We start from the raw sequence: 26,100 nt of genomic DNA, 5'->3' as shown, positions 1-26,100 counted from the left end.
CATTTTCTTGGGTATGGCAATCAGGGACAACAATCAACATCAATAAAAATAAAAATAAAAAACATACAGCAAAGTATGATCTCACACACAAAGCATGACAGCAATGTACTGGAACACAAGATCTGTGGCTCTAACTTCAAAAAGTTAAAATACACAAAATATTTTAAAAGAAAACGTAAACAAAACCCATGAAAATAAAGAACTGCTCCCACAGAATAATCTATATTTCAATAGATACTCCAGGACTGGCAACCCCAGCTCTAAATAAGACAGAGACAAGAATCCTTTGAGCAGAATTTACTTGTAAGACTCAGAACTACAAGAAAATTAGAAGTTACACAGCCTTGAAGTATGCGGCTACAATGTAATTCAAAGAACAGCTGTAGGCTCTGAAGATTTTAATGGTTATATGCACATAGAGCTCCTTGATTTTAATGCTACAGGTCCTTTGGAGATTACATCTAGAAGTCACCAATCAGCATGACTGCATTCATCAAATGCTTTTACTTCAGCTGTTACAGAGGGTTAAAAAAAAAAACTACTAACAGTTTGTTGTCTTTGCTTCCACAGTGACACTACCACCAATTTGGACTTCGTACCAGACACTTTGTGTTGCACAGTCTGCATGTGAAACAGTCTTTCTCATAAACAGACTACAATGCCCATAGGTGTTGTGGGTATTTTTGTCCCACTGCTTTCTGACAGAAATTTTTTCCAAGATCTCACTGTTCAAATAACACAGAATTTCCAGTCACAACTTACAGCACAGCTCATATCTGTTTGCTGGTGCCAGTGCTGGCCACTTGCTCAAGCCACATTTTGTCTCCTTGGTGTTTATAATCCACGCATATTAATAAACAGTGATCGTATCTCAGCACTTGTTTGGCTGCCCTTCACAGGCCCAGTTTTAGCCTCCTCCAGGCTGGTCCCTCTCTACCCTCGTGGTGCACTCATGCAAGCACAAGGTCAGCTCTCTGAGAAGTAACCCAGCTGCAGACAATGCTATTTGAGACTCCTCTCCCTACTCCATTATACCAACACTAGCATATTTAGCAGAAATCCTCCCTAACAAAGCCACATGTGATGCACACTTCTACATGGCCAACAGCACACTGATAACCCTTGGTAAAAACATAAATCTGAATCCATCTTTTCTTAAAGCACATCTTATTTTGCACTCCCACGTTTCCAGCAGGGCTTCTTTCTTTTCCAAGTCACAACCCCGAGTTCTACACTGATGCATTTCCATGCACTTGGTGCTTCTGGCTTCGAGGTCCTGAAGATCTCTGTGATTTCCCACCTTTCTCCAGTTGGCCATGTCCTCCATTCTGTGTTGTATCATACATACTACTGCTGTTTCTTTGGGAGTTGCTACAGACAGCTGCAGCACTGTCAGTAACATCCTTTGCTCACACATAACGTGCAGTAACTCACACCAATGCAACCCAAGACTGATGGGACATGCAGACCCTTCTTTCTCTGCTCTCCAGAGGGCAGAGTGTGTGTGCAGAGAGCTTCCACTACCTCAAGAAGCACTGTAAGCAAGGGCTAAAAGACAGATGAATGGGCTCAGGCATTTCATTTGGGAATTTCACGCCATAATCATTCATCTTTTATTAACTCGGTCAGTCAAGACTGTAATTTGCACTCTGTGAGCACTGGTCTGGACTCATTGCCCTACAGCTTTGAGTCCATTCAGGTTCTGGCCTGGCGAGAGGATATCAGAAAGTATTTGCTAGTATAAGAATGCAGTGAATGAAAAGGAAAATCATTTTTCAACTGTGACTTAATGCTGACATTAACCATTTCCAAATTCATTTATTCATTATATGAGATATGAAACCAAAAGATATGACAAATTTTTTTATGATTTTCTTCTTACTTTTAAGGGCTAGAAGGTTTCTTCTCTTAACAGCTTCTAGGATTATGGATGAGTTAGCAAAGAAATGCAGTGCCAAGACGTAGTCTTCTGCTGTTGTACATTATCTCACATTAATTTTTGATAATTATGTTACTGCTTTCTGTACCTAGCCATGTGACACAAGTGTATCAAAATAGCAAAAAAAAAAAAGAGAATCTGAAGTTATAAGCATTCTGCAATGAGGTTAATGTTAATAATGCCACTTACAGCTATAACAAGAGTTTCTGTACTTCAATATTATTTGTATAAATTACATTCTCACCCATTACATATTAAACATACTTAAGTCTAGAAAGATTGTTAGATCAAAAATAAAATGTGAACTAAATCTGAGTAATAAATGAAATCCAGCAGAAACATAAGCAGGTCCAGCATCTACTGCAATTATGTTACAAAAAATAAAAATAAAAAAAAAAAAAAAGAAAAAGAAAAAAAGAAAATCAATCCCTGACAATTTGCGCTATAAATGTAATAAACAAGCAAGCTAGAAATTTCAGGTACATGGCAGTCAGACAATACTCTTTTAAGCTCTCCTGCATGGAAACAAAACAGGCAAGGTTTGATACAGCACAAACAGAGGTAGCTGCGTACCTTCAGCAGCCATTTTCTGCTTTCATCTGACGACAGTTGGCCTTTTTGAGAAGAAAGGTTCTGAGATAAAAGTTGAAACAGGACACAAGTTGGATACATAATCATTCAGTGACAGAAGGAAGCTATCTGCATTATTGTTCTGCCCTCAGTTACTGACTGACTTCCAGATGAAGCTACAGAAAACTTACTGAAAGCCTTTTTCATACCCTCTTCAGTGAGCTGACATCGTTTCCAATCAGAACTGTTCAGACGGGTCTTTTTGCTGTTCTTCAACCTCAGAATGACTACTTTGCTTTCACAATATGCCACCTCTCCAAGGCGCTTAGAGAACTGCTGACACTGTAGTAGGAAAACATTTCGACTTCAAAGAATTTAACAGATCTTCAGTAGTGAATGTTGAAGGTTCAAATCCTTATTAAACATTTCCCTTTCAGTGTTTTCATTTTATTTCAACACCAGGCTATTTTTGCCATCATACCAAATACCACATGGTGACCATTATAACATCCATGCCTCGTATTATTTGAATAAAAGCTCAGTATCTTGAGTATTTTACCAAAAAGGGTAAGAGTACTGTAAAATATTAATAATGAAACAGCAAGCCATTTTGCTCTTTGGTCACCTAAACGTACACTAATTCTACCAAAAACTGGTCTCTAAAGCCTGCAATTCAATCCAGATCACAAAAACATAACACAGTACATAAAATGCCAAACTACTTCAATGCAGAGACAGAAGACATTTATAAAATAAATACAGAATGACAGCATGGCGTTATTTTTTAGAAAGACCTCTCAGAAATCATTACCAGAAGTGATATATTCCATCTGGTTCTAGAAATGACAGGATATTGCATTTCTTGGACTTGAAGCTTGTTGTGTCATCCCCAGTTAAATCTTCCAATGTCACCAAAAGTTACTTTTGCACATTTAGGTAGACAATGTATTTCAATTAAGTTGAGCAGGCCTTGCACTACTTGACTTGCAGAGGAGCAGCAATCCATGAAATTCATGTCAATATTCTAGGGGAAATTCTAGGGGAAAATTGCAGGAGGCTTCTAACTGCTCAAAAAAGCCTCATCAGAATAGTGTGAAGGATCCATGGAAAGCAAAGACATTTAAAACTAAAAATATAACCCTGTGCTCAAACAGCAGTCAGCTGGTCTCTAAAATCATCAGTTTGTGCTGCTCTTTAGTAAATAGAAACTGGAACGAGACATCAGCTTGACACTTGATTCCTACCATCAGCATCACTGTCAGTAACACATCCAATTCATGGAACACGCTTTCACCAGGACACTGCCTAGTGGTCTTCTACTGACTTTAGTGCTGTTAGTTCTGACACTAAACATCATGACTTTGCTTTACATCTTACATAAATAAAAATAAGTATAAAACATTTACATAAACAAATATTACTTACAGACTCCCGAAAACACTCCAAGACCCAATATAAACATACTACAAATATAGAATCATTGAATATATGCAGTATAGAAACACAGAATATATGTAGTATAACTATACATAAATTACTGGTATACACATAATACGACTGTAGATTTACAGTTTGTAAAATACAGTTTTTAAAAATAGATACACATACACACAACTATATGTAAATGACTAACTTGCAGGTGAATTCCTTTAAAAAAAAACTACATGGAAGTCAGCCCTTCTTTACTGACAACTATATGCAGTAGTTTCAGGACAAGTCAATTTCTGAAAATTTCTGAGACTCAAAACATTTTGCACAGAATCACAGAATCATTAAGGTTGGAAAAGTCCTCTAGGATCACCAAGCCCAATCATCAGCCTACCCCCACCATGCCCACTAACCATGTCCCTCAGTGCCGCACCACCACATTTCTTGAACACCACCAGGGATGGTGACTCCACCACCTCCCTGGGCAGCCTGTGCCAATGCATCGCTACTCTTTCTGAGAATTTTGTTCCTAATATCCCATCTGAATTATTCAAGTGACAAAGGTAAAGAGAAACAGGTCTGTAGCTATGGTTCTGTACAGCACATGGGACAACTGACAGTCTGGAAACGTGCTAACAAAGCTATTTGGATTATGGCGTTCTAGAACTGGAAGGCAAAAGGCTTTAAACGAAAGATCTTTTTATCAAGACTTCTATGCATTAACTTGTACACTCTATTAATATCATAGAATTGTACAGCATTTCAGTTCAAGTCTCTCAGACACTAGGATGAATCAAACTTCTTTGCCAGAGGATCACTGTATCATGAAAGTCACCGATGACAAGGCATCAACCCACAGAACTGCGTCAGAAAAAGCTGTTAATGACCATGAGCAATTTTCAAGCCCCAGTGATCCTTAGTAAAGATCCAGTACCAGGAAATGAAGTAAAATACTTGCTGCTAACTGCACACATGACAGAGCCTGCTCTGCCTGTAGGATCGATAGAGGCTGCTTGCTGGGCTCAGCAGCCCTCTGGCTGTTTGCAGGTGCTGCCAGCTTGCTGCTAAGGCTGCACTTGACCTCTGGCATTACCAATGACAAATCTGGCAGAAAGGTCATTGAATACAAACACCAATTTTCTATACAACTTTACTGTAATAAATACTAAAGGTATTCTATTAGGTGTAAGAAAGATTTTTAGGATTTCATTTTCCTTTTGGTCTTTCATAAGGAATTTGATTGAAGGTACATTCAAGCAGTCTCTCTAAATCTTCAGTGGATCAACTCCTAAGCATCAACTTATTCCCAAGTATACATCACAGCTTCATTTTAATTCGTATACATTGAAAATGTAATCTTCTGGACAATTGCTATGTTGGGAATGTATCATCAATATAAACTGCAGTGATGGTGCAAATGCAAAGATACGGCTTCACTTCTAAATGGGTAAGAATCTGAAGCTGCAAAAATAATCTTATTTTACCATTAATAAAATAGAAACAAATCAAGCAGACATCTGAACAGCAGCGTGTTTGATTTGTCTCAGTTTCCAAACATTTGCTGCCCTATGAAAGTTCTTCAGCTTCTCTTTGAAACAATCTTCATAACGGGACTGACTGGAGACGTTTCTACAGTTCATTCCTATACAGATGACTGACTGAAAACACCTGGTCCTACTCCACCAAACAGGAAGTTCAACTTATAAATGTTTTCATTTACAATAAAAGTATGGTATTCTTGCAAAGATAATTTCTGTTTGTGCTTTTAGCAGAGGTCAAGGAATTTGAGGCCTTTCAGCTTTACTACAGGCTAACCCTTGTAAGGCTGCAGTGTGGGTTTACCTCTCAGACTACATCTGCAGTTCCAGCCGAGTACTGCATCTTCCTCAGTGTTCTGAGGAACTGGACACCTGAAAGAAGTAGTAAATCCATCCAAAACAACCTCCTGCCTTTTTTCTTTTCCCTCTATCTGAAGATGTAGGAAGCCAAAGAATTGAAAAAGAAAAAAAAAGAAAAAAAACATGTACAGATTCTTTCCACAGCATATACATTTTGCCCTATAGGTCATCTGTAATCAGCTGTGCTTTTTGTGTCTTTCATTCAAGTTTGCAGGGATCCCTTTACTTTTTCCTCTGCTTGACTGAACACTTCTATTGCCAGAGTTGGCAATTATTTTTATGCTTAGCTCCTTCTTGCTAGGAAGTGCACTTTGTCTCTATATATGTAATGAAGTCAGGAAGCCTGAAGACCAAAGAATTTCAACTTGAAAAATCTGAGGTAACACAAAAACCTCAATGGTGTGCTCAAGCCTGTGATGACTCCAAGGTAAAGAAATAGAAAGAAAGAGTAGGGAAAGAGCAAGGCTACAAAAAGCAGAAGTGCTGGCTGTGTAAGCTGCCATGAAGGGAGGAAGAACAGTAAACCACTAAAAGGAGAGGGATTTCAGGAGACAGGAGGAGAGAACAGGGCAAGAGAGAGCAAAAAAGCAAGTCAACCTGGAAAGAAGGAGGAAACAAGCTAATTATTTTTGTGCTTATTTTTCTGATAGCTTTTTTTGGACCAACACCTATGGTAGAACAAACTGCTACTCGGAAGCAATTTGAGGCTGAAAAGGCAGATTTAAACAATTAATTGTAAAAAGAATTAAAAACAATTTAACATACTAACTTTAACTGATATTAATATGATCTTTATTTAAAAAAAAATTAAAGAAATCAAACCACCAAAATCTTGAAGTGAATTTCTACCCAAATGACTCAGTGAAGTCTCCTGAGAGTGAGAAAAACCCAGTTCCCACTTACCACCAGCTCCCCATGATACAGTTTGACTGACAAAATGCTTGACTTCACATCGCTGCGTACAGTCTTTGTAATAAGAGAGAACCTAGAAGCCAGAAGTTTAAATGACTGTTGCATCCTGAGATACAAATACCTACCAACAGTCCTGAACACAAACCACCTTCTCTACTGAGATGGGGAGTGGCAAAAATAAAAACAATATGAAAAAAAAATATTTAAAAAAATATATCAATAAATCCCTATACACATATATCTTCTGAAGAACTATAAATGTCCTCAGCTGCAAAGTTACTGCAGTACTTTGGGTCACTCTCAGTAAAAGTCAGGATTCACGTCAGCACTGGCAGCCTTTTCAAAGCAATGAAACATACCCACACCACCCAGCTTGCTTTTCAACCAGCAGCACCAGTAACAAAAGCTTTGACCTGAGGTGAAGCAGAATTCTAATACATGTGATTATTTACTTGTGACTTGCTTAAAGTCAAGCTACTTCTTTTCCATACTTCCATTTCTTCAGTCATAAAAAGAGAATGAGAAGTTCTCCGACATAGGGAAATCCCTACAGAACTTAAACTTGCACACCAACCTATCTGAAGAAAACTCCTTAATTAGCACACACAATAAGGTACACAATATTTGCTAGCATCTTGCTTTTGATCCATACAAATGGCATTCAAATCCTGATTTCTATTCCTCCTTACTGCCTGCATGTGTTAAAATCCCTCAGCTTGTCTGTGAAAAAACACAAGCCATCTAGGTTGCAGTTTACTGCTGTCTCACAATCTCACACAAATCCCTCTTTTTGCACTCTCCATTTCCACTCCTGTCTAGCCATTTTAAAACACAGTATTTAAGCCATCATCCTGTTCTTCAAACTCTCTCGTGGCAAGCAGAAATCCCTCCTCTGGATTCCAGTATGTCTTCTCTTTCACTGTCAATTCCTCACTTCCTTGCAATCGGGGAGCTATGCAAGCCACCAAAAACCTCAGCTTTCTCATCTTTTTGCAGCCTTTCATTCTTCTCAGCATAAGCCTTTTCCTGGAGTTCTGTCATCTCTTCCTTCACAATGGTCTTTAGTAAAAGAACATCCATTATCAAATATATTTTAATGAACAAGGCAGAGCCATTTAGAACAGCCAGGAATATGCATTATAAATCTACAAACATTTTAAATACTGCTTTAAATAGGCAACTCCTGATTTTAAAACTTCTGAAAAAAATGATTACATTCATTAAAATACCATTTCCAAACAATGCATTAGACAGGCAGTACTGAAATACAGGTATTTCTTCACTATAGCTCTAAAAATGGGTTCAAAGAGGTCATTTTTTTTCCAAAGCAAGCAAACAACTGAACTGAAAAGTGAGCACTTTGCATATGCAAAGCAAGCAGGGCTCTGCATTTTATGAACTGATCTGTTACATTACTTTACCAGTCTGAAAATGGATGAGGGCTGGTGATTTTTGTCACAGAAGTTTGTCATCTGGCAGAACACAAACTGCAAACCCAAAGTTTTCAGGACTGCATCACACTTTGGACTAATGAAAATCTGCATCGTGACAATGTACTGGTTGCTAATGAAAGCATACTTTATAGACATATTATTGAGTTCAATAAGAATGAATTCTTTTAATATAAGAAACAGTGGAAGCAAGCTTTAGCATATGCACTAAATACAAATATTTGTAAAGATCAGCAAAAGATTACCTGCATTACTCATCAAGTTTCACTATTTTCTTTTCCAAAGCTACAACTTGAGATACACATGATACACATGCTGACTTTCAACCTCCATAATTCATTTACTATACATCACTGATAAGGGAAAGTATTTAGTGTTTCTAAGGAAAAGCAATCATGTCACTCTGGAATTCCCAAGTCTTGATGCATTAAAAGGTAAATGAGTGGTTTTTTGCAAGCAAAGCAGAGCACTATAAAGGTGGTGCAGCTCTCAGTGTTCACCTGAAGAGCAGGCAGCTATTATTTACTAGTAGAGTGAAACAGCATTGACACTGCTTATTCTTCATGTGCTATTTAGTCCTTCTAACCAGAATCCAGCTATCCACATGCCACATTTCTGATGATGGTGTGAGACAGGAAGAGTAAAATTAAAACAGCATTTAAATATGATGAAAAATAGACAGAAATAAGTCATTATATTACATTTCTTGAGATGCATAATTAAGAGAAAAGGCCTTTTTCAACCTTTACAAATGAACTTAAAAAAAATATTAAAATAAAAAAAATATTAAAAAAAAATTACTGAAGACATTCTCACTTGTATTTGTTCTCTAGTTAGTTACTTTTAAGTTCCCTTGCCACAACAGCAAGCATTTCTGGCTGTACACACAGCAAAAGCACTGATCTCTTTCAATGTACAACATTGGCATTAAGTTTCAGTAAAATTTTATTCTCTCAAAATGGAATATCACAACAGAATAAGAGTTCAAAATAATGTTAAGCCAGTACCGGTGCTGCAGAAAACAACTTATAAGATCATTCTTGACAACTGTTCTGACAAAAGCATATTCCTGTACGGGGAACAAATCTGCATCAGAGAGCCACCAAGGAACACAGGGCTTTACAAGAGGAGAGTCATCTCTTATTTCTGTCTGAAACATGAGAACCAGCTGTTTTAGCTTGCTGTGCTGTTGCAGCATAAAAAACCTCTTTAATCCTCTAATGCAGGAAAAAAGAAAATATACAACCATAGCTCTTAAAAATCTTGGAAGTTTTAACAACGGAAATTTTTTTCAGGATAAAAAGATATTTCTTAGGCAGCTGGAAGCTGAAGAGTTTGTTGGTGGGTTCTCACCAAAAAAATGCTGACATGAAAAGGACTACAGAAAAAAAATTATTCATGTAGTAACAGAAGGGAAAACATTGTATTGGTATTCTATACAAGTAGCTGGCTTTATAAGAAAGTCAAAGAAAAGATTAAATCTTCCATCATGTACAGATACCAGGCTCTAAAATGTTTAAACAAAGCTATATAAGAAAATGAAAAGTAAATAAGCAATTAAAACAGTTAGTGAAAAGCTTTTGAAATAACAAGCCTAAGGGTTACTATAATTAGCATAGAACAAGCTTAACAATATCTTTATAGAGAAGCAAGATTATTGGTGCAATTCAGTTCAGCTGATGTAATGCCTTCCTATCTGAAGCATGCTCAGCAGTACACACAACCACATGCTCTGTTTGCAGAAGTGGATGCAGATATGCAACAAGCCTCTATGTTAATACTTGGATTTGTATTCATCTGTTATGAATCTTCACTGGATAGGGGAAACAAATTCTCCTGGAACAGATCCAGCTGACCACCTCTGCCACCAAATTCATTACAGTTTTTACCTCCACAAAAGCAGGTTTCACTCTATCAGTTAAAGGAATACTTGGCAGTTGAGGCTTTCTCTGCTAACAGCCAACAATAACTTCATCAAAATTAGTTCTGCCTCTGCAAAAATACAGTTGTGGGAAGACTCTACTGCTGTCTGAGGAGCAGCGAAGATTTGAGGTAGATGCTAGGTCTTCATGCTGAAGGAAGTCTTCAAAAGAGACCATGCAGGCACACAAGTCTGGCACATTACAAAAACTGAGTATGCCTCTAGGAAAACGAGAAATCCTTCAACAGCATTAGAAACCACTGGTTGTTGTACACACCTCCAAATCATCAGGAAAGGCACAAGATTCTGGGATAACGTACAGTTTGAATGTACTTCTAAATTCTTTTAGAAAATAAATTTTTGGTTAGCCTTTGGTTTGAAACTCCAGCATGAATTCACAGTGCACACATCTTCTAAGCCAACAGCTGGCTAAGCAGAGAAGTTTGAAAGTTCTTCACACAGCCAATTCAATACTGATATTTGGCCTTCCAGTTGAAAGCTTAGCAACAGTGTTTCCAAGAAGCATTTCAAAACATCATGTAATGCAGTTTTTCCAGATAAGTGCTCTCCCCAAATCTAATTGGGCTGGTAAGCATACGGACAAGATCCAGCCAAGGATGCACTGCACAGAAGGCATACTCTGACACAGACATTTTTTTTTTTATCTTTGTTCATCACTTTGAATAAGCGACCAATAAATCACCAAGGTAATTAACTATTAACCCAACCACAACATCTAAGATGCTGTCATCACTCACAGAACACCGTATCTGTAATCATTACATTACCCGTGCTTTCTAAAACACCAGAATTATTGTTGTAATATTACCTTCTCATGAATTTCTTGTGTAGACTGAGCATCACAAAATGCCACTGTGGCTACATCCTTCAGAATAGGCATCTCTACTGTACAATCCCTGCCATCCAGCAATGCTACCAACGGGCGTGGGTGCATGGGCCCATTCATGATCGGAGGTCGAATGCCTACGAAGAAACAGAGAAGATGAGTTATTCGAGCCACGGAAATGTAATAAAAACAGGTTATAGCTAGCCTGCTTGTTCTGATGGCAGAAAAAGATTTCAAGGATTGAAGCTAATAAAAACAGGAACAAAATCTACAGTCAGTAAAAAAAAAGAATATTTCTCACACTAAGAAAAAAAACGCAGCGGAGGCTCAGGAGGTTGAACAATGGAAGGTGGCTGAAAATGCTAAGGGAATAAGACAGTGTTTTAAAAGGACATTCTCACTGCTCTGTTGAGAAGTATCTACGCAACCTCAGCCAAGATTTGTATTTTGATTGGATTCCACACCTTTACGAGCTCCAGATAGAGTGAGAAAGATCCTGCCCAGGCTTGTACATTATGGAGCACTATATGCAGTTCAGTAAGGAGCTGAACATTCAATTTACATATGACTATGATCTGCTCCTACTAAAATTTAATTGGAGAAGAAAAAAAAAAAGCCTACAACAGCAAAGACGTGTATTTACTGAAGATCCATTGTCCAACTATACATGTTTAGTGCTGATCTAGGTAGGTCTGCTTCAATTCAGAAGTTTTACACAATGATTTTGTTTGATGATCTAATGCATCATACTTAATCCACCACTGAAAGCTCTCTGGAAAAATATGAGCAGAATGCTCATCCCTAAACCAGCAACACACTCGGAGCATTGTAGGTTGATAAATAAATACACATTAAACATTTGGGGAAAGGAAAAAAAAAAACAGTTCAAAGTACAGGCTTCATTTATATCCTCTTTATGGAGTCTTAAAATGAAAAGTAATCCTCATAACAAGATATTCAGAGAGTATCTTTTCACTGTATGGATGCCATAAATATATAAAAGTACTCCAGGGAATAATATTAAACCATTACATTTACACAAAAGCAGTTAAGCGTGGGTGGAAAAAAGGGACTTCCTGAAGAGATAAGGAAAAATGAAAACAAGAATACAGTGCATGAATTTTTCCTCTTTCAAAACAAGTAGTTTTAAACACTGCAGAGCGAAGCAGGGCAGATATTTCTTGTGTGCAAATGCAAATGCTGCTGCTGCGTGAATTTAAAAATGTTGCTTCCTACTTCATAATCCGAATTAGCCCAATATGAATGCAGAAGGCTGAGGGTGAAGCTACCCCCCCACCAGAGAAGCCTGTTTCTGAAGGCTCTGACAGTGTCAAAAAGTTGCCATCTGCACTTCAAGTCTCAGTTCTGCACACAGGATACTAAGTGAAGGAAATCAGCAGCTGGGGAAAGGGATCTTCACAGTGAGCAGAAGTGAGCAGCCTTACTACAACCTTACTACCACCTGGCAGTTACATTCTTCACCTATTCAAACAGTTCCTGTACTTAAAAATGACTCAACATGGGTCACTGGAATTTCTCCTGTTTGCTGCAGTCCCTGACCTGAGGTACCTCTAGCAACCACAGCTCACTTTAATTTGAATGCAATTGCTTAACATTTCACATTGCTTATCCAGCAGCAAAAGAATCTTGCAGACGGGACACAGAAGGACAACAGATCACCACTGACCCTTTCATGTTCGGTCACTGACATACATTTGCTCTCCTCTCATTCTAGCCCCAACGTCTGCCAAACAAGTGCAGCAATCTCACCATAGGAGACAGGCATTGACCCAAGTGTTCCATGGGTGCAATGCTCATGAGAAGCACTGTCTGCTGGAAATCCATCAGTACCTACCCTCTACCCTAACACACATCCTTAGAAACGCTACTGGTGCTCAGAAAAAAAACAAATTATCAATTATTTCAGTAAATAGCACTTAATATCCCACCAAATATTGTTTATAGAAACCCAGCACCTTGCTAACCTATGTCTGTTGTTACATGTCTGAACCCCAAATGGCCACACAACCTTCAAACAGTCATTCTGAATAAATAAACCACACTCATAGTGTGGTACAGGACACAAATGCAACATGAACACGCAATACAAATGCTATGTATCAGTCTCGGGAATAACTGCTATTCTTTAATGGGAACTTAATTATAAAACCCCAACCTTTAATTTATTTTAAAGCACTCTAAAATGAAGCATGTTATAGACTTGTTGCATGTTTTGGTGTGAAACATGAACTGCACTGTTAAAATGCAATTATGTTTTGAAACAAATGTAAAAGTGACATTGCAAGCCCTATCATACTGAATATCACAACTCTGCTTGCTGTACAAGTGAAACGTTAATGGTCATCTTCTTAAGCAGGAGTAAAGCCAGGATATCAATGACAAGTTTGAAACCAAGCTGAAGTACATAAAATATACACAACTTCACTAGATGTTTAAGATGAAAGAGGAGAAATGTGGCACAGCTGATTTCCCTCAGAGATAGCAAAAAGATCTGTCAAGGGAAGAGCCCACACAGCCCAATCTGATAACGAGATTAAAAGCCATCCCTCTCAAAAATCATTCTTCTCTAGAGCTGCCTCAGGAAAACATAAAATACAGCACTGCAAAACACAGCTCTTTAGAATAACAATTTCTGTGAATCACACAGGAGTGCAGCCTGATTTTCCCTCATGCCTTTAAAATGAATGTCAGTGCTAGAAGGCACTGCAGAGCAAGCCCCGAAGCACAGCAGAACAAGGAGAAGAACCTCCCCAGGAGCACCTTGGCATTGCTTCCAAAGAACTCAAACACATCCAGTGACCTTGACCACAAAAAGCCCACTAACCCTGGCTTGCCAAAATCCTTTCTGAACTGCAGCATGACTTCCTGTTGCACAATCTTTCCGCCTAAACACGCTATCACTGAATCGCAGACAATAACTCAACACTTAAGCAAACTTACAGTAACTTAATCACAGCCGTAGCCATTATTTAAAGTTTACATTCGCAGAGAGACGGTTTAACTATGAATCAGAAACGTTTGAACAAAAAACTACCTTCTTCCAGCACTGAGCTACTTTCTGCTGTTTCTTATCTAGCAATGTCACGCTGCACCACGCGGTCAGTTTTGCAGCAGCCACTTGGAAAGGCAGCAGAAAGCAATGCGTGTTTCATGTCCCCGTTAGCAGCAAATAATGCAGCTCAGTGCCAGGGAGGAACAGAACCGTAAAGTGGTCCAAAGCGACATTCAGCAACACAAACATGAAATTCTGTTAAAAAAAAAAAAACCATGTCACTTTGCTGACTTATTTAAGTATATAATACAGCATTTTATGAAACACAGATAGCAAAAGGCTCATACATCCACCCCCCACATCCTAGATCCTTTGTCAAGGGGAAAACAAGCTCAGCTTATCCTAACTTGAGACCTTCAGGAACCCCCCCTCCAACCTGACACTTCTTAAACTGAGCCTGACTTCCAGGGTCGTGAATTCAATTTCACAGCCCTTTACAATCTTCTCTATTCTGTGGCAAAATAGCAGCCTGTCATCCCATCCTCATTTCCATGTCTTTAACTTTTCTTGCAGCCTCCTATAATCTTGAACAAAAGCTTTTACATTTCTTATCCATTGCAACCTCTGAAGCCTGGATCGTGTTCAAATATTTACTAAAAAATTAAACCAAACAATACATTAAAATAACATTAAGGGTCTGACTTGCTCTCACAGAAGCCAGGAAGCTCAATATTAAAGCTTCTCACTGCATCTGCACCCTTCCCCCTTTGGCTGCTGCTTTTCCTCTGCCAGCCACTAACACCCCGGGGAGCACAGGGTAGCAGCAGCACACAGATGCACTGTAACCACGTGTACCTGGACCCCTCTCTACCACTCCTGCCCTGCCAGGTGAGCAGGGATGGGAGGAGCACCTGGATGCAGTCAGAAGCTTTAACACTGAGCCTTCTGGTTGGATTGGTACAAGCTTTTAAAGTTATCTAAATGTATTTAAGAAAAGCAAAGGTTTTCCTGATAGCTCAATCCAGCTATGAATGGGTTTGGTACTTCTCCTCTGTAGAAAAATAATCTAGTTCTGAAGCTCTTGTCCTGCTGGTGACTGCTAGAGTTTTTCTAAAATAGCTTTTCTGAAATACCAGCAGGTTTAAGGTGCACACAGAGCAGTCACCACACAGCATATAGCTGCCACAGACACAGGACAGGAGTGCCTTCTGGAGCTGCAATGTGGATTAGCTGTTCTACAGAAAGGTGTCAAAAGGTTCACATTTTTCTGCTGCTGACTGATGTACCATCGTTAACACCAGATGTCTCTCAAATAAGGCATACACACTAGAAGTAAAGGACACTGTCAGCTTCCATGGGCCCAAAATTCAACCTACCTTTCATTTCCTTAAATCTGTTTGCAAAGTCCATTTAATTCTTTAAACGAGTTTTTCTTTTTTCAAACAAATGCTTCAATTCTTTTTTTCTGAAAGATACACCAATGCCAAGAAGCACAACCCTCAGCAGTAACCCTCTGACGAGGAACCAACATGCACAAGGAACAGGGGACAGCAGCCCTGGGAAGGAGAGTTTTCACTGTTGCATTTCTGGGGATTCTTACAAGCGCAGTGATTCAATAAGCAGGAAAACTCCCTTGACAACATGCTTTCAAAAGGCTTTTTCCTACCAACCCTCCCTTATGCACAGCAGAAACATCACAGTGATTCACACTCTTAAGAAAATATAAACTGCTGAAAAACCTCTTCTCTATCTACAGAAACAAGACCCGAAAATGACAGGTTGGGCATTCAGCTCATTTACAACCTTGCACACGTAACATGAAACTGATCCCCTGGGGCACCTACCTTACTTTACATTCTTACCTAGGCTGTAACTTTACTCACAGCTGTCACTTACTTACAAGAAGTCCTCAACAACGTTACACATCCTTTTAAAAATAAACATTAATATTAATTTGAGTAAAGAACAAGTTGTCAAAACAAACACAAATATCCCACTCCAAACACGAACGTAGAAGCTGCTATGAATCAGGTTTGCCTACTGAAATTCCTAGAAGAAGCATACTTCAGAAACATCTCATGGCTCCTGGCATGCACCTCACGCATCTTGAAGCCCAGCCTCTCTTCTGGAAAGCTTGGAATACATGTGCCAAGACCTCAAGTGGCATTTTGACTCAAGGCAGAATAGAACTAAAGCACAGTTCAGCAGAAATACGCCACAAATGCAGCATAAGTATATGGGTCAGTAAAATGGATGTAAGAGAAGAGTGCTTACCAGCATGGAAATATGCAACAGAACCACTCTGACTCTGCCAGAATCACATCCAACACCCTTTGTCACTGTCAGCTTGTCACCTTCTGTGTCTTGGGATGTGGGATAAAGAATTTGGACAGTCGTAGGAGTTCAATAAAGAACACCAGCACCAAGCAGCATGTACAGAAGAGCAGTAGTTAGCCTTGGAAGACAGAATTATTTAGGAGCGGAATTTATTTGTATTCTTTTCTCATGTTTTGTTTCTAACTATGCTTCTTAAGATTGCAGGAATTTGCTGGAAATAATACTGACATTAATAGGAAGAGTTCCACACTGATTCCAAAGGAATAAGAACTGGACTTCACAGTACGCACACAAGAGGAAACCAAACATGAGCTTCCCTAAAACATACATGCAGTCTCCACTGAAGGCTGTGGGGCTCAAGGTAAATGCTATACGTTTTTATTTACCTAAGCACAGTGAAAAACAAGTCGCCTTCCTTCTTTTAATTTGCAAGAGACCAAGAAAAACACAGGCGGTTTCCGGGGCTGCGCTGACCCAGAGATGTGCTCAGCACTCACACCCACTTACATCCTCTCGCTAATTGCAGAGACTGAAATGCACCCAGCTGCTCTCCGGGACACTCTCAGCTCTCTCCTTACACAAAATACATCAGCCACACCACCAATACTTCCGTAATCACCACCCTACTCCACAGGCTTCCACATTCGAGACTCACAAATGCATCACATCATTACTTCACCGCTTGTGAGAATCAGCATGCGTATCCAAGTAGACTGCTACAGCACACAATGCACACAGTACTTTAATGCCATTTATTTTCCCTTTTAGGACTTACTAAACAAAGTAATGCAGTGATTTCTATTTAGAAAATGTCATTCCTGTAGGCGCTGGGACATGAGAGTCACGATTCCTCATTACCTCACCATACTGACACAAAAAACATGCTACTCTCTGGTATTTGTCAGATAACCATAAGGATAAGGGCTTCTCATGCCTTTTTTAATCAGTAGTCCCTAAGCATTTCCTATTAGTTACACACGTACTTCAGACATCCAGGTGAGCAGGCAAGCACTGCACGTCACAAAATTACTCAACACATTCAGAGCATGCTACAAGGATAGCGTCATCTTCACTGACATTTTTCAGAATCAGAAAGAAAATGGCATTGATCACACCTATTTAGCATCAAATGAACAAGCAGTAAAAACATGACGACTTACTGCAAAATCTTAATTGCCTCTCAAGGCTTAAACAGCAAATCCAATGACAATATTCAGCCACCACCACATCATGCAGTACAACTGGGAAGCTCGAGTGTCAGCAGTACAACATGTGCAATGCACAGCGCTGCAGAAGCCCTGTTTTGAAGCAACAGATGCATGAAAGCAAACCCCAGAGAAAGGGAAAACGGTTTAAAAGACAGCTGAAAGGTCTGCTTCAAGTATTTTTTGGTTCATTAAGTAATAAGGAAAGGAAGAAAAAGGTGGGGGGGGAATAACAGTGGTGGTGGAACTGCCCTAACTGAGCACGCTCACATTATTTCCAGCTTCAGAGGAATCCTGGCTGAGGCTGTGGGTTTGTTCCTTCTAGCTCTGGTTTGAGGATGACTGGAAAGCACCTGCCTGCCAAGATGCTACAGAATCAGCAGAAACTTCTGTAAAATTCAATGCAAGAATCAAAGAAACCAAAGGCTTGACACTTCAGCAGTCGCTCTTGCCTACATCTACTCACAGGCATCCATTTCCCTTACTAATGAGTTCCTTCAAATCTCTCTCAATATCTCCAAACCACAGAGCTGCAAGCATGAAGGCAGCTTGCACCAGAGCCACATGCAGCACACCTGGAAACACGGCTGCTGTCATCTCCTTTGGGGACAGAAACCAAGGAGGAGCAGGGGAATGCCACCCGCCTTAACACACACCCAAACTTCAGTTTATGGAACTTATATCTCAGTCCATAAACTTTATGGATCAGTGGGTGTGACTGGGGAAAAAAAAAAAAAAAGCCAGTGAACTCCTGCAGACAGAACTGGAAAAACAATCTGCTTCAACAATTGCTGCAGGAGCAGCACCATTACCTCCCAGAGCCATTCCAGCAACAATACGGGTCCTGCCAAGGCTTACAGAAACACTTTCCATGGAAGGACATGGGCTTGGAGGTTCTGAGGACAGAACACTGAAGATAAAGAACAAGCCTGGAACTCACAGGAAGAGCAGGTCTGTGAAGAGATGCACCAGCAGCCCTCAGCACAGCTCTTCTACCCATGCATTCAAAAATAAAGAAGGAAGCAAGCAATGCTTTAAGTAATAAACCAACAAAACACGTTCTCAGAATCACCATTTTGCCCATGAACTGCATAAAAGCTGAACAGCCACATACCATTAATTTGAAATGTAATACACTCAAGGACCTGCTCTTGATTTGCCTGTAAAACATTAAGTAGGAAGGAATAAAAAGGATAATAAATTCTCTCACTCCTCCTAAAATGTTTCTCTTACAGTAAGCTTATTATTACAGCAGGTTTGGATTGTTTTGGCACAGTTTAAAGCACCACCTGAGCTATACCTCATCTCCCTGCACTATCAATTCAACCCCTTTCAGAGCACTGATTTCACATTATGTTTTAAAGGCACTGCCAATCATCCATTACACAATCAAACTTCTGGATCCAGTCTGTCACAGCGACGACTCTGTGCCTTTCTGCATCTCAGACATGGCACGGGATGCTGTCTCAGAGAAAGAAACCCAATAACCCAGGCAAAGCCAACATCAAAGGCTTCCTTTATTCTGATCCCAAACACTGAAAGCAATTTCTCTAACAGCACACCTGTACTTTGACCAAGAACGTTAAACTATCACGCAGAGCACTCCTTATTTTCCTTATCAAAAAGGATGAAGATAAGCAAGTGTGGGGCCTTGGATAACCAAATTAGTTTCAGCAGGTTTAATATTTTTGAGGTCAGCATAACATGCTTGAATGATACTAAAAATAACAGTACTGAAGTGCTCTGCAGGTCGAACACAGCGCTCGTTTTCCTTATAACTCTTCCTTTTAAATAAGGAAAGCATGCAATGCCCTAAGCCTTCTTTTCAGCTGAAAATCACGATGATATTTTTGTCAACAGTGAAAAAAAATATTCTGATTCTCTTTATTAAGCATGTGAAGAAGGAAAGAGGGCTAGAGAATTCCCCTGAGAATTACAGCTGAAACACTCAACTGCCTGAGCTATGCACACGTGTATCTATGTACACCCATACCACACACACATTCAAGACCAATGTAATTAAGAAGAGAGAACTCAGCACAGTGTTACAGTCCCCAGCAAATGACGGCAACTTCCCTCACTCACACTCCATTCTGTTTTTTCTGAAAGCCACAGCAACTCTGCCCAATGCTGAAGCAGTGCAAAGGGCTCCTTAAAGCTCTTGGGATCCCTCGATCTTTTGGGTTCCTCCCACAGCCACTGACCTCTGCTGCTCTCGGTCGATATGAAGATGGCTGATGACTGTAACAAGCTAGAGAACAGCTCATGAAAATGGGAAACTGAGGAAAGCTGTGGCATAATGGAACCAAAGCCCTCACACCCTAGGCAGGGTGCTCAACCCTAACCAACACCAAGTGAGCTGAGCTTGAATAAATAGGATTTCCTAAAGAGATGTTCATTTTGAAGGTAAGCAAACAGGATGTATGAAGATGACAAGCTCGCTGAGAACGGGCCAGCAACAACAGTCCAAGAGCCAAGTAAAACAGGCAGTTTAAGGCAAAAGCTGACTTTGTTATCATGTTACATTTAATCATAATATAATAAAAGCCATGATGTAAGAGAGTTGCTATACAGAGCTTTTCTTCAAGCAGATTTTGAGTTTCAATTACAAAGGCTCTTGTCCCAATATCACAGTTAAAGCCGTCCTGAAAAACAGTTAAACTTGGGACTCATTCCCATGGCTCAATGGGAGAAGCAAATCATTTCTTCCCACGTACACCACATACTAAAGGGGCTTGGAGAAAGTTTTTGAAGGCTTTGTTTCCACTGAACTGGTGAAAAGCCAGAAGTGTTTAAAAATGACCCATAGCTGCATTTTTCATTGGGTTTTATAGCATTTCTTTTCGTCTCTGCAGTTTAACCATTCCGAACTTGGAAAGGGCTCACTCACAAGTGTAAGAATGCCTTGGCTGCAGATAAAGACTTCTAATTATTTTTCAGGGCACAAATCACATTCCATTTCCCTATATCACATAAAACATTAAACAGTGCTAAAAGCATCAGTAACAAAGAAGTGTTATAAAAGGAATTACTGATTCTATTAAGAGCTACAAAATCTTAAGGCAAAAGGGTACCTCTCCTTCGTCATACAGACGAGATCCCTTAGCAGCTAATCCTTCCTACTGTATATTTCCTTGTCTCTTTTAGCACCACGTTTTGGAAAATGAATTTGCTGTTACCTTTCCCAGCAAACTGCCAGCCTGCACTCTTATTCTAGCTTTTTCCATCCATGCTTCAGCTTAAAAAAAAAAAAAAAAGCAAAAACAAAACAATGAGTTTGTTACAGCTCCTGCGTCCCACAGCGTGCAGGTAGAGACGTTTACCAAGCTGCCCACAGCACGTGTGTGCATCACAGAAATGTCACCTCTCCCTCTTGGTGACAGCCTCAGAATTGGGCAGCACCGCAGCTTCTGGAAATGGACAGTATGGGAATCACAGAATCCCAAACTGGGTTGAAAAGGACCACAATGATCATCCAGTTCCAACCCCCTGCTATGTGCAGGGTCACAACCAGCAGACCAGGCTGCCCAGAGCCACATCCAGCCTGGCCTTGAATGCCTCCAGGAATGGGGCATCCACAGCCTCCTTGGGCAACCTGTTAATGAACGACCACAGCAGCTTCCTTCCACTATCAAGACAAAGAATGACTGAAGCAATGAGAATGGATACTACATGGATGCAACAGTGTCCAAAATAAGCAGCTCTGGTCTGTAGATCTTCTACCTACTCAAACTAGAAACACAAGGAATGTCAGTACTGGGATATATTACTGTGCGTAGGAAGTTTGCACGGGCATCACATGTCTAAAAGTGGTCACAGTAAGCACTCCAATCGCTTGTTCTTTCACCAGAGTAAATCCAAGGCAATCTCAGTCCTTACAGTATTTTCATTAAAGACTTTATTCCAAAAGCTCCATCTTATTTCTTTCTATCCCTCCTGCGTCAGTACTCTCTTCCCAGTTACAAAAGGAAGAAAGGAAACAAGTGCTGAGAACAGCAGATGAAACCTGGAAAACAACTCAGTAAAAAGTCAAAAAAAAAGATCCTCTGGACAAGGATTATTTATTGGGCCTGAACTGCAAAGCTGATAAAATACTTACAAAGAATGAATGAATCAGCTGGTGCTTTAAGAGGCAACTCCACTTATACGTACTTACAGATTTTTAAAATCATTAGCAGGATTATTTCTTTAGAGAGGCTACAACACTGCAGTAACTGGTAACACATGGGGCCTTTTCTGAATTGCTGCTCAAGGTGAGAAAACTGACGGCGTCCTGGCTTTTCCCAGTGCCTTCATCAGAACTTTACTTTCCAAGTCCAATGAATACCAGATAATTTTGTAGCCAACTTGCAACATATCAGCTTCTTAACAAAATATTATTAAACACATTTATTGCATTATTTCCTCAAAACCAGCCAGCGTTGTGGCAGGCACTGTATGAAGCCAGAGAACAAGAACGTCACGGCAGCCAGTTTGCACAATGAATGGAAACACAGCACAGCAATAAAAGCCCACTCGTTTTTCCCTTTAAGAACACAACCCTTTTTCTGGTTACAATTTGACACCTGTGTGTGTTTTGATACATGTTCCTTCACACTTGTTTTATAGGTACTTTCCAAAAGGCTTAAATAAAATAATCAAATTAAGCTGGACTATTTGTTCCTTAACACATGTTGAATAGAGCACCGGGTACAACTTAAGACAAAAATACTTAAGGGACAACACAAGCAGCAGTGTTTCCCTCTGGGAGGTCTGGCAAGAACCCACAGAAGACTATGGGAGTACCCTTGATTTTGACGAGACCAGCATCCAACCTGTAAGTAAATGAACAAAGACAGACACTCTCATCCCAGCACTGCACAGAGCTGGGATCAAGTGGCAGCAAACGCAGTGAAGCCAGCTCTGTCCTGAGACCTGGGGGCACCCAACCCCAAACCATGCAACTGGCATCAGCTGTGCAAACCTACGTTCCTCACCAGACTGAACTGCTGAGCTGGGTGCGCTGCAGGGTGAAAATTGAGAACAAATAAACAAGCAATCCTGACAAACAAAAACACAGCAAGAAGTTATGAATGAATGAAACATTGGGCTGCAGAGAGAAAATGGAAGAGGAACTCAGTCTAATCAAGAAAAGTCACAATTCTATATGAGGATTAAGCCAATCTGCAGCTTTCCGACCCTCCCTCTCCTCCCCTGTGGTTCTGGCTGCTACTTTTCCATGGTCAGCAATGCCATCAGGCTTCAAGGAACGATGGCGAGGGGAAGAAAGAAAAAAAAAAAGTTTACAACAGGCAGGGAAAAAACAGATCTCATCTCCAGCTACTCTGACAAGTACATCGAGATGGGAAAAGATGGCAAAAGAGTGAGACATGTTTGTTTCTCGCTCTTAACAGATCTATTTGTTATGAGAGAATGGAGAGGGTGGGAAAGTGGGGAGAAATGGTTACACTGTGTATGAGGAGCTGCTGTCACACAGGAAGCAGCACAGCCCAACTTCTTTCACAGCTGCACTGCGGGCCCTGAGAATCTGATCTGCAAACTGCCAAAAGCACAACTAGAAGCCCTCATCTCTGCTTCTAAACACCTCACCTCCAAGAAAACCACTCACAAATAACATGAAAGCTCAGAAGAGCTCCGACAGAGGAGTTTGGTATGAACCAAACCATTGATTTTTCAATCAAGCTATTTAAATCCAGCATTAAATATTAGAACATGAGGTTTATACCTACAGTGTTCTGTTTTCTGATTGTTTATTTTTAAAAATGTGGAGAAATTAAGAAAAAGAAATGGGCCATACAGCTGCTGTGTGAGATCACGAAATAGCACTCATGGAACAAGCACTGGGAAACAGATCCCGAAAGGAAGCATTCAAAGCCTGGAACAGGATGGAAAAGTATAAGCCAAAGTAAATTAATTCAAATCTTATTTCTATTCCACGTATCCAATCTGTATAAAGCTCTCCAAACAATGTTCTGAACTATTAGAAACTAAAATGAGATTCGATCCTAAGGAACTCGAAAGCAACTACGTTGAGAGCAAACAATCTGCACCTGCTTATAATACGTCTTCAATTAGTTATTTAGTTACCTACACTTAAAATAGCCCGCACTCCAACAGTTTCACATTTCTAGAGATGTGAACACGCACTGACAGCCCAGCTATTCTTCGTTACGGAGACACAATGGGCAGACTTGTTTCTCTCCCAGCTGCAGCCCCTGATGAAGCGTACATCACAGCACCAAGAACAACGCCACAGCCATCGTGGCCAGGCTGCAAGTTGCCTTTTGCCCATACAGAGGTATTTCAGAAACCTGTCAGCCAAAATCACAGAGTAATGGTGAAGTATTCCTCTTTCACTAAGAATCAAAGCAAGCCTCTGGCTTTCTTCCATGCAAAACGTGGTACATCCCACCAAGAAATCATCCATCCCTTTTAAAAAAGTATATTTTAACCACCTAAGATAGAAAGAATGATAATTTATGTTGAGTCAGAAAGCATGTGAATATTAATGATGGGGAACGATGAAGAACATAAATGGCTTCCATTCTCACGCTGAAAAACAAGTACCTGCAAATTAATGTTAAAGGCAACCGGTCTATAAAGCAGCCATGTTTCCATGCCAACTGATCACAGAAATACACATAATTCAACAAAAAATGAATAACCTACCAAACAAGAAAATAAAAAATAAAAAAAAAAAAAAAGAAAGCAGAAGTGCTGGAAATCAAGATTCTGACCATACCCAACTATTTTACAAGAATAGCAAGAAACACAACAAAGGATGCAATTTAAGACATGAATGGTATACAGCTAATGGCACTTCATCATTACAATACTTGTAAAAGCTGTCATTCTCAAGTCAACAAGAAAAACAGGATACAGAACACCTCTATTAGGAAGGAGGGAACACTCACACAATAGCAGCAATTCTTACCGAGGTTTCACAGTTGGTAGACATGAAAGCCAAGTTACTATTCAGTGCACATCCTTCATTAGGATTTTATTTTCTGTCTTCATCGAAGGTCTTGCTTTTTGTTCCCTATTCATACCAAGTCACACTGGGGTTCTGCAATCAGGCAGCAGAGCTGCTTGTAGAGCAAGGCAGTTTGCTGCGTTCCTTGCTAAATCAGGAGGTTGGGAACAAACACCCATCTGCACACAAGCTGCTTGCAGAACGATGCACACACACCTGATGTAATTAGAAGTGCTTATGCATATTAACATATATGGCTTCACAACTGATAAAAAAAGATGCTACTGCTTTCTGTGCTACAGCAAAGATAAGTTTGATGTTCACACAGGAAATTAAGGTACACATACTCCACACGAATATGCACACACGTGTATAGATGTGGAATAAGCAGATTTATTTTATGCAGGGAGGCTGAGAAATGTGAAATAGAAAAGAATGCTACATGTCTAAATACAGCCTGTTCCAAGATACTGATGCTTACAGCCAATAAAACCAGCAGTTCAAGTAGTTGCTCTTTACAGTGCAGAGAAATAAATAACCTCCAACTGAAAGGTCCATAAAACCCATGTTCTACGTGAACACAAACTGAAAATGGCACAGCAGATTTGTTTCTTAGTATGTCTTCATTTTAATCAAGTAAGCAACAGTGCTTTTCTTCCCATATAGTTCCTGAAAACATATTAAAAGGTATTACAGGTTTAGAACTGATGAAAAATTACAGTCACAGAACTGGAAATCCCACCAGCAGCACATTTCAGAGCATTTGCATTTTACTGTTTTGCTGCACTTAGCGTGAGAATGGAACATTACAGGATTACAGGAACATTACATTACTGATCCTACTGACTTCATCCTGATGTGAACGTACAGATTACTTGACAGCAGGCCTACACACTGCTTGGAAAAATGCAGTTTACGTACAATGAAATCTAGGTTCATTTACTGGCTACAGTGCATGTAAGGACCTCAGCAACATCAAGGAATGAAGGGGAATAATTACATGGCTGTGTCTGAGCCCATCCATACAGCATGAAAAATCAGTTCACCAGTGACCTTCTTGTGCCAATTCAAATCTCAGCAAAAATGGAATTTTTAGAAGTGAAAGCTGCTTGCCACACTTTTGACTAAGTATCAGTAATGAAAAGCCACGTGCCCTCCTATAAAGAGATCGCCACTAAAGGTGAAAAGACACTGTGGTAGGAAAGCACTAACCCGAAAAGCTCCTAAGTCACTAAGATGATTTTCAGTAAGAACAACATTTATACAGCAGCCCGAGAAACCACAGACTAAACATAAAGCATCTCTGAAATTCTCTAAGTCTCTGACTACACTACTGAAGCTCAAGAATGACCATTCACCTGGCTAGAAAGGTACTGGTGCGCATGGCTCCTCATGCAGAAAAGCACTACTTTGAGGCAGCACACACTGCATTCTTCTTGGAGAATCAAAAGTAAAAGAAATGACGACGACACGTGCTCAGAGCAGACAACTGCACACCAGCTCCCTGCTGCCATGTTTCAGAAGGAGCAGGGGTGGCAAAACCATCAACAAAGCAATGACTGTGAGAGCAAACAGCAACGCTTCCACGTTCAGCAATAGCTGCCGC

The 26,100-nt window shown here is 40.0% G+C and overlaps 1 protein-coding gene across 6 annotated transcripts in view; it reads right to left on the bottom strand.

Annotated features, from left to right (window-relative positions):
- CTBP1 (C-terminal binding protein 1) overlaps positions 1-26,100 on the bottom strand; it is a 164,905-nt gene that overhangs the window by 25,124 nt on the left and 113,681 nt on the right. For 5 of the 6 annotated variants that reach the window (XM_085223647.1, XM_085223648.1, XM_085223651.1 and 2 more), the window contains exon 2: positions 10,949-11,103. In XM_085223647.1, the coding sequence (XP_085079773.1) occupies positions 10,949-11,103 (155 nt within the window). Of the gene's footprint in view, positions 1-10,948; positions 11,104-14,021; positions 14,235-26,100 lie in introns of all 6 variants that reach the window. The other variant, XM_085223652.1, reaches the window with a different exon arrangement.

This window comes from Meleagris gallopavo, chromosome 4, assembly GCF_905368555.1.
Source record: "Meleagris gallopavo chromosome 4, MGAL_WU_HG_1.1, whole genome shotgun sequence".
In the NCBI taxonomy this organism is placed as follows: Eukaryota; Metazoa; Chordata; class Aves; order Galliformes; family Phasianidae; genus Meleagris; species Meleagris gallopavo.
This window is presented reverse-complemented; position numbering and strand designations above follow the sequence as displayed.